Here is a 13,627-nt window from a genome sequence, read left to right as displayed (position 1 = left end):
AGTCAGACAGAGAGCTCTACAGCAGTGTCCAAATAATCGGGAAAGAGAAGGTCGATACCCAATCAATCTTTTTCTTCTATAAGAGAAATGACTTAATTCTAGTAATTATTGTATTTTAATATGGAAGACGAATGTTTGAACATTGAACTCTACAGCAGTATCCTAACATTCGAAACAGAGAAAGTCTAAACTTAATCAGTTTCTTCCATTTCTATTGTGAAAAGCTTTTAAAAACAGTGGGACAACTTGAAATTGGATTAAGTGTCTGAAGTTGACTTTATGAAAATAGTTTGGATGTGGCGGGGGGTAGTGCTCGACTTTGCAATCAATTTGGATTTGATTTGGAAAAAAGACTCGACGTTGGATCGAGTGTTTGTTTTTGTTCTTTTCTAAAAGGGTTGATTTTAATCTTCTGTTAACAATCAAATAGTACAGTAAAGTAAATGAAAGCGGTAAATTTATTACACGTGTTTAGGAATGGGGGTACAATATAATAATTAAATGATATAATTTTTGAAAGACAGTTTGAAAAAGAAAAAAATAAAAAATAAAAATAATAATAAAAGAATCTCGTTGTAAGAAAGCCCAAGAGAAAGCCAAGGGACTCGAAGTAAAATCGGAAGTTAAATTGAATTTTTAAATTTATAATTACTACGCATTTGTGAAAAATTAATCGGACAATTAAATCAATTTTTTTTTTCAAAAAAAAAAATATATTTAATAAGTAATGACCAATTAATTAATTAATAAATATGATAATAATAATAAAACAAAACTAATAATAATAATAATCTGGAAAACTTATACAAATAATAATAAATAATGATAAATAAATTAAAATAAACAAATAATGACAACAATTGATAATGATAATAACTAATAATAAGAATAATAAAAATAAACAAAATAAATAAATATATAATAATAATAATAATAATAGTTAATAAAAAAAATAAACAAACAATAATAGATAATGATAAATAAAATTCAGTAATACTAATAATCGCAATTAATAGTAATACTAATAATAATAATAAATAAATAAATCAATCAATAAATAAATACTAATATTAATAATTAATAAAATAAAAAATAAAAATAAAAATAAAATAATGAATAATGATAAATAAAAAGTCAATAATACTAATAATTGCAATTAATAATAATACTAACAGTAATAACAACAAATAATAAGAATAACAATAAAAAATCAATAAATAAATAATAATATTTTATAAATGAAATAAATAAAATAAATAATAATAATAGTAACATCAGTAGTAATACTAATAATAATAATAAATAATAGTGGATAAATAAAATAATAATAATAATAATAATAATAATAATAATTAGAGAATAAATGATAATTAATGAATTAGAATAACAATAATCAATTATGATAATAGTAATAAATAGGAAGTTAGTAATAATATTAACAATTAATACTAAATTAATGGTAATAATAATAATATTCATAATAATAATAATAATAATTACAATAATAATAATAATAATAATGATAATAATAATATAAACTAAGGAAAAAAATATAGTTAAAAAAAAATAAACAAAACGGTGATGTATGTGTTGGGAGAGAGGAAATCATTTCTTCTTCTTCTTTCCTTTTTATTTTGTTATTTTATTTTTTAAAAACAACCAACCCCTGCCTGACACGTGGCAGGGGAGAAAGACTCAAAAAATTTCTTCTTCCTCATGTCTCTCGCCATTACCAGAACAACAACCAAACCCTTTTTTTTTCTTTTCTAAAACTAATATAAACTTATTAATTTCTAACTTAAATCATTAAATCTCCAACTTAAACTCTCATTAAATCTCTCTTTTCAATCCTTAAAAACTTAGCACAACATAAATAAATTAAGTCTAACACAGATCAAAATTAAAAGTGGAAAAAAAAACTAACGTAATTAATTTCGGAGACGACAGTTTCAATGGCGGTGGTCACGGTCGCGAGGTCGGATTATTGGACATTTCTGACGGATGGAGCTAGGAGTTATGATCTGAGTTTTGTTGTTCTTGGTTTGAAGTGTTGGTTTAATGGTGGCAATGTGAATGGTGAAGAAGTGGATGGAGGTTTGAGAGATTGAACAGTGTAGATATTTTTAGTAAGTTCTGATGCTGATATTTTTTTTTGTGATAAAAAGATGAGGTGGGATATTATAGAGAGGGAGGGCGATTTGCTCTTTAGTGAGAAATGAGAAAATATTTTATCATTATTTATCTGTGTGTTGAAGTGATGTGGTAAGAGAATAGGAAAAAGAGTGGAGAAAAAGAGAAAACATAAATCTGTGAGTGAGAGGATAAGAAACGTGGAGAGAGAGAAAGAGAAGATAGGAAGGAGAAAAAGAAAAGAGAGAAAAGAAAAGGAAATAAGAGAAAAAGTGAAAGAGAAAGAAAAGTAATGCCAAGTGGCATTCCATAATTAGTCAAAAGATTTTTTTTAAACAAAATTAATTTAAAAAATAAAAATAAATAATCCAAGTTGATTGATTAATAAAAACTAAATCTTTTTAACTTTATTAATAAAATTAAAAATACATAAACATGAGTAAAAATAAAATTGAAACCATAGAGAATTCTAAATAATTCTCCCGATTATTTTGGCAAAAGACCAAAAATAATCAGATAAAAAACAAATAAAAATCAAGCGTAAAATATCCGAAAAAATAAACTGAACGCATTAAAATGACCACCGCGAAAGAAATTTCTCGGAAACATACAAGTTTTGATCAAATTTTGAAATAAAATCGACCGGTTAAAAGGCACAGGCGAATAAAAATGCGACAAAAAAAAGTAGTCAAAAAAAATAAAACGAGAATGCCAGATTGAACTACGTGAAACATAAATTAAAAAAAACCGACGTCTGCAAGCTCAATTTTGAAATTTTTTTGCCCGCTAATTTGAAGTACAATTCAGAAACAATTTGACCAATCTGTCTGTAGATCCGAAAAATTATTTCGAGTGAAATAAAATGCACGTTGTGACAAGTACAAAATGAAAACCTCTTGTAAATGAACTGAATTATTGACTGAATAATCGTGAACAGACAATCAGATGCAAATGAATCGCTCTTGGACCATTTACTTATGATTCTCCATCACAATTAAAACCTACAAAGATTCATACAATGTTAATACTCTTCATTATCAATCTCTGAACCTCTGAAACAAGATGTAAGTGAGTGAATGATGCACTGAGATTCGAGAAATCAAATCTTTTGACTTCTCAATCAACATATGACTGAATGAAAATTATCAAGATCAGATAAAATGCCAGAACTCCTAACTTTTTATATAAACTTTAATAAAATGCTTTTTAACTAATGAAATGCACGACAAAATGGATCGGTTCATGTTATGCTTATGCGAGTGAAAAAACTTAGGGGAAAATTTAGGGTATGACCGCTGCCCCTATTTAAACATCTTTAACTATAGGATACAAAGAACTCTTCTTCAAATCATCATGGTGAAAGATAGTTTAAATAATAAAGAGATCCAAATTTGGCCCTTTTATGTAGAAGAATGATATGCTTATGGTTATGACCGAATGCACTCGGATATAAGAAATACTCTTGATTTATCAGATGCTATGCAGGTTAAGAAGTACTCTTGACTTCTTAAATATGAAATGGTATGAGTTAAGAAATACTCTTGATTTCTTAATCATGAATGTAAATGAATTGAGAAATGCTTTTGATTTCTCAGAAGATATGAAAATCAATTAAGAAATACTCTTGATTCCTTAATCATGAATGAAAATGAATTGAGAAATGCTCTTGATTTCTCATATGACATGCATATGAGTTAAGAAATACTCTTGTTTTCTTAATCATGAATGTAAATGAAATATGTATCAGTTAAGAAATACTCTTGATTTCTTAATCATGATAATGCATATGAATTAAGAAATACTCTTGATTCCTTAATCATGAATGTAAATGAGAAATGCTCTTGATTTTCTCAGATGAAATGCAAATGAATTAAGAAATACTCTTGATTCCTTAATCATGAATGTGAATGAATTGAGAAATGCTCTTGATTTCTCAGATGACATGCAGATGAGTTAAGAAATACTCTTGTTTTCTTAATCATGAATGTAAATGAAATATGTATGAGTTAAGAAATACTCTTGATTTCTTAATCATGATAATGCATATGAATTAAGAAATACTCTTGATTCCTTAATCATGAATGTAAGTGAGAAATGCTCTTGATTTTCTCAGATGAAATGCAAATGAATTAAGAAATACTCTTGATTCCTTAATCATGAATGTGAATGAATTGAGAAATGCTCTTGATTTCTCAGATGACATGCAGATGAGTTAAGAAATACTCTTGTTTTCTTAATCATGAATGTGAATGAATTAAGAAATGCTCTTGATTTCTCAGATGACATGCAGATGAGTTAAGAAATACTCTTGTTTTCTTAATCATGAATGTAAATGAAATATGTATGAGTTAAGAAATACTCTTGATTTCTTAATCATGATAATGCATATGAATTAAGAAGTACTCTTGATTCCTTAATCATGAATGTAAATGAGAAATGCTCTTGATTTTCTCAGATGAAATGCAAATGAATTAAGAAATACTCTTAATTCTTTAATCATGAATGTGAATGAATTGAGAAATGCTCTTGATTTCTCAGATGACATGCAGATGAGTTAAGAAATACTCTTGTTTTCTTAGTCATGAATGTGAATGAATTGAGAAATGCTCTTGATTTCTCAGATGACATGCAGATGAGTTAAGAAATACTCTTGATTTCTTAATCATGAATGTAAATGGAATATATATGAGTTAAGAAATACTCTTGATTACTTAATCATGAATGTAAATGAATTGAGAAATGCTCTTGATTTCTTAGATGAAATGCAAATGAATTAAGAAATACTCTTGATTCCTTAATCATGAATGTAAATGAATTGAGAAATGCTCTTGATTTCTCAAATGACATGCAAATGACTAGGGATGAGAGAATCACGTTCAGTTGCTCTTGACTGACATTAGGTACTCCTGGGAGAACAAATGATCATATTCAGCTGCTTTTGGCTAAAGATGTCATATTCAACAACTCTTGGCTGAAACTGATGCATTCAACGACTCTTGGTTGAAGTAAACCGATGGAAAATAAAATAGTATTCAGCTGCTCTTGGCTGAAACTAATGCATTCAACTGCTCTTGGTTGATGCAAATTTCTGGAAAATAAAATAGTATTCAACTGCTCTTGGCTGAAACTAATGCATTTAACTTCTCTTGGTTGATGCAAATTGCTGGAAAATAAAATAGTATTCAACTGCTCTTGGCTGAAACTAATGCATTCAACTGCTCTTGGTTGATGCAAATTGCTGGGAAATAAACAAAATGCTTCCTTTGGGGAATAACTGCATATTCAGCTGCTCTTGGCTGACAGAAGACTCTTCTGGGGAATGAGAAGATCTCGGCGACTTGCTGGGGATGAAAAGTTAATGATATTCAAAAGGATTAACCCTACTCTCAATTATCGAACTGACAGGTCCAATCTAATGCTCCATCGTATAGTAGATCATCATGGAACACTAACTCTTCTGAGGATTGATTGAAGAAACCTATTGGGGAATATAAGAGACTCCCTAGGAAATAAACACATAAGAGACTCGTTGGAGATAATGTTGTTGGGGATACCTTTCTCAAGGAATCCTACTGGTATGAAACTCGCTTGGGGAGTTTATGAAATTTTGCTGGAGAAAATACAATGTTGGAGAAACTCTGTGGGAAGTTATCTACTGGGGAAACCAAGCAGAAATTCCGTTGACACCGTATTTCCAATGGGAGAACATCAATCACCTTGCTAGGGAAGAAACTCATCTTAAGAATCAATGCCAACAAATGATCAAATTCTGAAAGTACTTACTGAAGAGAATAATTGTTCTACTCCTGAGAACACACACCCCTTGAATCTCGGTTTGCTGAGGATTACACTAAACTTTCTTGAGAGGTTGTTAAATTCGGCTGAGGTTTATGCATGATCTGTTTTTGTACATGATATTCAAAATGAATGTGAAAGTATGAATATATTAGTTTATGCATTTTGTGGGTATCAAGCTCGGATTCCCCAACGCCTTGTCTTGGATAGTTTTGTCACCATGAAGATGATCTTTTGTTGAAAAAAAATTCTGATTTTTGCCTTTCCGCCAAGCGGGCTTCAATGAGGACTTCTTCCTTCTAGAATAAAACCCACTTCAAACTTGCTTTAGCTTACAATGATCTAGGAAATGTCCCACGTCTTGTGAACCAGATGCATTATTGTAAACCAACAAACATTCCTTTTATACTTTCAAAATCAAAACAAATTAAAGTTTTCAAAAGCTTTGTCGTTTCCACTATTTAATGTTTTTATCTTATCAAAAATAAAAGTGACATTAAGCAGAAAAATAGAAATAATTGGTAAGTCAATGTTCAACTGAACAATTTTATTTGATGAGAAGAATAACTCATACATGGGGTTCATGAAGATGTAAACCCCTCTAAGTGGAGATTACAGAGAAAGAAAGCAAGTAAACGACAACAAAAATTCAACTGATTTTCCAACGAAATACAACTTTGCTATTTTCCCCTATGTCCTCTAGTCCTCATTACTTTGCTTCTGGAGATGGTAATTGGGCTGTTTTCTTCCATCTGAGCTTTGTTGCAGTGTTGACTTGTGTCGCTGCAGTATTATGCTTTTGGATATTCCCTAACTTTTGTGTGAATTGCTCCTTAAGAGTTTCAGTTCACCGGGAGATTTTACCCTTTTTTGCTTAAGCCGCCCTTTCGGGTTTTCGACTTACCGGGCTTAATTTTTGTTTATCCCTAATTTTTGCCTGAGCCGCCCTTTCGGGTTTTCAACTCACCGGGATGCTCATTTTTTGCCTAAGTCGCCCTTTCGGGTTTTCAACTTAGCGAGCTTTTATTATCCATATCTTTTTCTTAGGCATAATACTTTCTGACTGCATCAGAATTGACGGGGTGTGTCAACTCTTCTCCGTCCATGTTCGTGAGAACTAAAGCTCCACCAGAGAAAGCTTTCTTCACCACAAATGGCCCTTCATAGTTTGGAATCCACTTGCCACGTGAATCCTTCTGGAGGGAGATTATCTTTTTCAAAACTAGTTCACCTACATTAAACTCTCGAGGTCGGACCTTCTTGTCAAACGCCCGCTTGAGTCTCCTCTGATATAACTGACCATGACACAACGTTGTCATCCTCTTTTCTTCGATTAGATTGAGCTGGTCAAATCTGGTTTGAATCCATTCTGCTTCTTCTAATTCTGTCTCCATCAAGACTCTCAATGAGGGGATCTCAACTTCTATCGGTAGCACAGCCTCCATGCCATAGACTAGTGAGAAAGGGGTTGCCCCTGTTGAAGTGCAAACAGTTGTTCGATATCCGTGCAAAGCAAAGGGTAGCATCGCGTGCCAATCTTTATAAGTTTTCACCATCTTCTGAATGATCTTCTTGATATTCTTGTTAGTTGCCTCTACAGCTCCGTTCATCTTTGGCCTATAAGGTGACGAGTTATGATGTTCAATCTTGAAATTCTCGCACAACTCCTTCATCATCTTATTATTCAGATTTGATCCATTATCAGTGATAATCTTGCTAGGAGTTCCGTAGCGACAAATGATCTCTTTCTTGATAAATCGAGTGACGACTTGCTTTGTCACATTGGCATAAGAAGCTGCTTCTACCCACTTAGTGAAGTAGTCAATGGCAACCAGAATGAACCGATGTCCATTTGCAACTTTAGGCTCAATCATACCAATCACGTCTATGCTCCACATTGAGAATGGCCATGGAGCTGATAAAACATTCAGAGGAGTAGGTGGCACGTGCACCTTGTGAGCATAAATTTGGCACTTGTGGCATTTCCTGGCATAGTGGTAACAATCGGTTTCCATTGTCAACCAATAGTAACCAGCTCTAAGGATTTTCTTCGCCATTGCATGTCCGTTTGCATGAATGCCGAAAGAACCTTCGTGGATTTCTTTGATGAGTAGGTCGGCTTCGTGTCTATCCACGCATCTGAGCAGAACTAAATCAAAGTTTCTTTTGTATAGAACACCACCACTTAGGAAGAAATTGGTTGATAATTTCCTCAAGGTCTTTTTGTCTGTGATGGATACATCATTTGGATACTCATGCTTCTCAAGATATCGCTTGATGTCATAAAACCAACGCTTTTCATCTATTTCTGCTTCAACTACCAAGCAATGTGCTGGCTCGTCTAGACGTTGAATTGTAATAGCAGGTGATTCGTTAGCCTACTTGACCTTGAACATAGATGACAGAGTAGCCAAGGCATCGGCTAGCTGATTCTCCTCCCTAGGAATATGATGGAAATTAATCTCATCAAAGTAGGGGATTAGCTTCATGACATGCTCTCGGTATGGGATCAAATTGGGATGGTGGGTCTCCCAATCTCCTTTGATTTGATAGATGACAAGTGCTAAGTCTCCATACACCTCAAGAATCTTGATTCGTAGGTCAATAGCTGCTTCAATTCCCAAGATACATGCTTCATACTCCGCCATGTTATTGGTGCATTGGAAACATAACCTTGCCGTGAAGGGAAGATGAAAATCCTTTGGAGAAGTTATAACAGCCCCAATTCCGTTACCCAATGCATTTGAGGCACCATCAAACACGAGCGTCCACCGCGATCCTGGTTCGGGTCCTTCTCCCGGGCCTGGAATCTCATAGTCTCTTATGTACATGACGTCTTCATCTGGGAAGTCGAGTCTCATCGATTGATAGTCCTCCACTGGCTGGTGCGCAAGGTAATCTGATAACACACTACCCTTAATGGCCTTTTGAGTTACATACTGAATGTCATATTCTGATAATAACATTTGCCAGCGAGCGATTCTGCCAATTAATCCAGGTTTCTCGAAGATGTACTTGATGGGATCCATCTTGGATATTAACATTGTTGTATGACAAATCATATACTGTCTCAGACGACGAGCAGCCCATGCTAATGCACAACAAGTCTTTTCTAGCATGGAGTACCTGATTTCACATTCTGTAAACTTCTTACTCAGGTAGTAGATAGCATGCTCTTTTCTACCCGTCTCATCGTGTTGCCCCAGTACACATCCCATGGATTCATCGAGTACTGTCAAATACATAATGAGAGGCCTTCCTGGAACTGGTGGCACTAAGATTGGTGGTTCTTGTAGATACTGTTTGATTTTATCGAATGCACTCTGGCAATCATCGTTCCACCTAATGGCTTGATCTTTTCTTAACAACTTGAATATTGGCTTGCAAGTGGATGTCAGATGCGAGATGAATCTGGAAATATAGTTCAATCTGCCCAAGAAACCATGGACTTGCTTCTCTGTCCGAGGTACTGGCATCTCTTGAATAACTTTGACTTTGTCAGGATCAACTTCTATGCCTCTCTGGCTCACAATGAATCCTAGAAGCTTTCCAGATCTGACTCCAAAAGTGCATTTAGCAGGGTTTAAGCGCAATCTGTATTTCCTCAATCTTACAAACAACTTCTTCAGATGAATAACATGCTCCTTTTCTATCTGAGACTTAGCAATCATGTCATCCACATAGACTTCAATCTCCTTGTGCATTATATCATGGAAAAGAGTCACCATGGCCCTTTGATAGGTTGCCCCAGCATTTTTCAGGCCGAAAGGCATTACCCTATAACAGAAAGTGCCCCATGGTGTAATGAAAGTTGTTTTCTCCATATCTTCAGGAGACATTTTAATCTGATTATATCCTGAGAATCCGTCCATGAAGGAGAATACAGAGAACTGAGCTGTGTTATCTACCAATACATCAATGTGAGGTAAAGGAAAATCATCTTTGGGACTAGCTCTATTCAGATCTCTGTAGTCTACACACATTCAAACTTTCCCATCTTTCTTCGGAACTGGCACAATATTAGCAATCTACTGTGGATAAGTTGCAACAGCTAGAATACCTGCATCAAACTGCTTCTTGACCTCTTCTCTGATCTTGACAGCCATGTCTGGTCGAGTTCTTCTCAACTTCTGCTTGATGGGCGGGCATTCCGGCTTCAACGGCAGCTTGTGCATAACTATGTCGGTGTCGAGTCCTGGCATATCCTGATATGACCAAGCAAACACATCCACATATTCATGTAGTAGCTTGACTAGTTCCTCCTTCACATTTTTTTTCAAAGCAGTTCCGACCTTGACTTCCTTTCTATCCTCCTCAGTCCCCAGATTGACCACATCCACTGGTTCCTGATGAGGCTGAATCATCTTTTCCTCTTGTTTCAAAATTCTGGTCAACTCTTCTGGGAGTTTGTAGTCTTCCTTACCATCCTCTTCAGCTTGGTTAATCGGGAGGTCGAAGTCATAGGAAATTATAGCATTGTCGTGTTCAATGGATCCAGTTATTAATGATCTGCATGGAAATGATTTTTCTTTTTAGAGGAAGATTTTGAAAAATGAAAGTGATGTGAAATAAAAATTGCCATTTTTTTGTTGTTGTTTATTTGTTTGTAAAAAAATAAATAAATTAAAAAGATGAAAGACAGGGATCTCAAAAAATGTGCTTTGTATTGATGATAAGGCTTAAATATTAACACAAAATGGGCCCTACAAAGCTATCCATATGCCTTGGGCATGGCATTGGATGTTTTAGAAAACAGTAAATTACTTTGAACAAGAAACTATATCCGGAACATCTGTTGCCTTCCAGTTAGTGAGAGCAGCATCCGGAGGTCCACAAAACACCATCTTGGACAAATCTAGATCTTCATCTTCAAGAGCATTCACTTGATCATCACTTCGGAAACCAGCTTTGGAGAATATTTCCTGGATGCTAGGAACCTTCCTCTGATGTATCTTCTGATCTTTGAAAAGTTCAATAGACGGCTGATATCCTAATCCACACTTGTCTTTCTTCTCTGGTAGTTCAATCATTGTGCCCCAACTTCCAGGGCAACCAGCTTCAATTGCAGCTTTCACACTCTTCCACGAGGTCATGACCCCCTTGGGTTCTTCAACAAGTTTCGGCTTAGTCTGGACCATATTGACCACTTCAAGGGCTTGGAGAGGAGTTTCAACAATGTCTTCACCTACTTCAATGTATCTGAAATAAGTCAAATGGCTGACGAAAATATCTTCCTCTCCGGATACTAATACCAGCTTACCAGAAGTAACAAACTTCAGCTTTTGGTGAAGTGTCGAGGTGACAGCTCCAGCAGCATGGATCCAAGGTCTACCTAACAGACAGCTATAGGCAGGCCTAATATCCATTACCTGGAAGGTAATACGGAAAGTTTGAGGGCCAATCAGGATTGGGAGGTCAATCTCCCCAATAACTGTTCGCTTAGACCCATCAAAAGCTTTCACTATCAAAGCACTGGGTCTCATTTGCACCCCTTCAATATTCAATTGTGCCAGGGTAGTCTTAGGCAACACGTTCAAGGATGAACCTATATCTACCAGTACTCGAGCCAAAGTGACATTTGTACATTGAATGGAGATATGAAGTGCCATATTATGTTCTCGTCCATTAGGGGGTAAATCATCATCAGTGAACATCAAACAACTACTAGCATTGAGATTAGCAACCACATTATCAAACTGAATAACACTGATATCTTCTGCCACATAAGCTTCGTTCAAGAACTTCAATAGAGCAGTCCTATGAGCCTCAGAACTCATAAGTAGAGAAAGAATGGATATTTTTGAAGAAGTTTGGTTGAGCTGATCTACAACCTTGTAATCACTCTTCTTGATGATCTTCAAGAATTCTCTATCCTCTTCAACAGTCACTGCTTTTTTAGATGAGCCTTCTCTTGCTTCAGGAGGATTCACCTCTTTCCCATTTGTTGGTTCAACTGTTGGTCCACTTTCTTTGTTTGGGATCACTTCAGGAGCGAAAACCCTTCCACTTCGAGTCACACCACTAGCTCCAGCGATGTTAGTCACATCTGGCTCTTTCAAGATTACTGGTTTGTTACCCACATAAACTACAGGCTCATAGTTCCAAGGCACGGCTTTGGTACTGTCAAATGAGAATGGAGCGGGAACATGGATAACCATGGGCTCAATCTTCTTCACTGGCTCCAGGTCAACAATTCTCTGATAAGGGACCACAAAAGGCTTGGGAAGCCTCTCTTGATCAAACACAGGCACAATCACAGCAACGTCCTCATCAATCTTTGCTCTGGTGAACTGAATAACCCTCTAATCCATCAAACGTTGAAGACAAATTTTGAATTCAACACACTGATCAGGGTTGGATGAACATACCACACAATTATCATGTACTCCATTCATCATTTCTGCTTCCATTAATCTAGCATGGACCACTGTTAAAAGAGTCTTCAACTTGAACACATTCTTTATCAATCCATCATCAATTGAACTTTCTATAGCATTGACACCAGAACCATCATGTTTAGGCAAAGGATTGTTCCCCACATTTGGAACATCAGCAAAAGACAATATTTTCTGATTTATCAACTCTTGGACCCGGAGCTTGAACACTTTGCAATTCTCTGTTGTATGACCCTCTGAATTAGCATGAAAGGCACATCTAGCATTCTTATCATACCAAGGCTTATGCGGCTTTGGCATTGGAGGTAATGCCCTTGGCACGACAGTCCCATTCTGAATCAGATACGGTAGCAATTGAGTGTAAGTCATTAGGATAGGAGTGGTATTCACATTATTGTACTGTTGATATAGCCTCTGTTGATTTGGTCGTTACTGCTGAACTGGACGTGGTTGATTATTCTGTTGAATTCTCTGTTGATGTTGAGGTGGAGGAGCCTGGAACTGAGGTTGTGGAGCTTGATATTGAGGAACTGGAACTTGATAGTGAGGTACCGGAGCTGGAATAGGAACGGGAGTAATTGGACGGTAAGGCATGGTTGGATATTGAGCAGCCGCTACGTAAGGGTACTGATAATAAGGCACAGAAGCAGGAGCTTTGTACGGTGGTCTCCCCCTCTGAGAAGAAATGGCACTAGTCTCACCCTCCTTCCTCTTGAATCCGTTGAAAGGCTTCTTCAAGATTGGTTGACTGTTGGAACCTCCCTGGATTTTACCATTCTTCAGTCCTTCTTCTACTCTTTCTCCCACGATCACCATGTCAGAAAATCCTGTGGACACACTACTGATCAATCTTTCATAATATTGGCCCTGCAAGGTTCCCATGAAAATGTCAATCAATTCACGATCAACCAACGGCAGGTGCACCCTTGCAGCCAATTCTCTCCAGCGTTGTGCGTATTCTTTAAAAGATTCATTGTCTTTCTGGGCCATACTCTGAAGCTGAGTACGGTTTGGTGCCATGTCAGTATTATATTTGTATTGCTTTGCGAATGCTTCAGCCAACTCATCCCAAGTGTGGATGTTGCTACATTCCAACTGCATGTACCAGTCCAAAGATGCCCCAGTTAGACTGTCCTGAAAGCAATGGATCATGAGCTTATCATCTCTGGCATAGGCAGCCATTTTTCTGTAATACATTTTCAAATGTATGTTAGGACATGTGAGTCCTTTGTATTTTTCAAATTCAGGCGTTCTGAATTTTGGAGGAATCACCACGTCTGGGACTAGACACATCTCCAAGGCACTTA

The 13,627-nt window shown here is 35.8% G+C and overlaps 1 protein-coding gene across 1 annotated transcript; it reads right to left on the bottom strand.

Annotated features, from left to right (window-relative positions):
- Window positions 1–12,749: 12,749 nt before the first annotated feature.
- Window positions 12,750–13,136, bottom strand: LOC127136665 (uncharacterized). Its single transcript, XM_051063203.1, has one exon. It carries the CDS (start codon window positions 13,134–13,136, stop codon window positions 12,750–12,752), a length of 387 nt encoding a protein of 128 aa, XP_050919160.1.
- Between the last annotated feature and the right edge of the window lie 491 nt (window positions 13,137–13,627).

This window comes from Lathyrus oleraceus, chromosome 4 (genome assembly GCF_024323335.1).
Source record: "Lathyrus oleraceus cultivar Zhongwan6 chromosome 4, CAAS_Psat_ZW6_1.0, whole genome shotgun sequence".
Lineage (NCBI taxonomy): Eukaryota > Viridiplantae > Streptophyta > Magnoliopsida > Fabales > Fabaceae > Lathyrus > Lathyrus oleraceus.
Note: the sequence above shows the minus strand (reverse complement) of the source record. Positions and strands in the feature narration are given on the sequence as shown.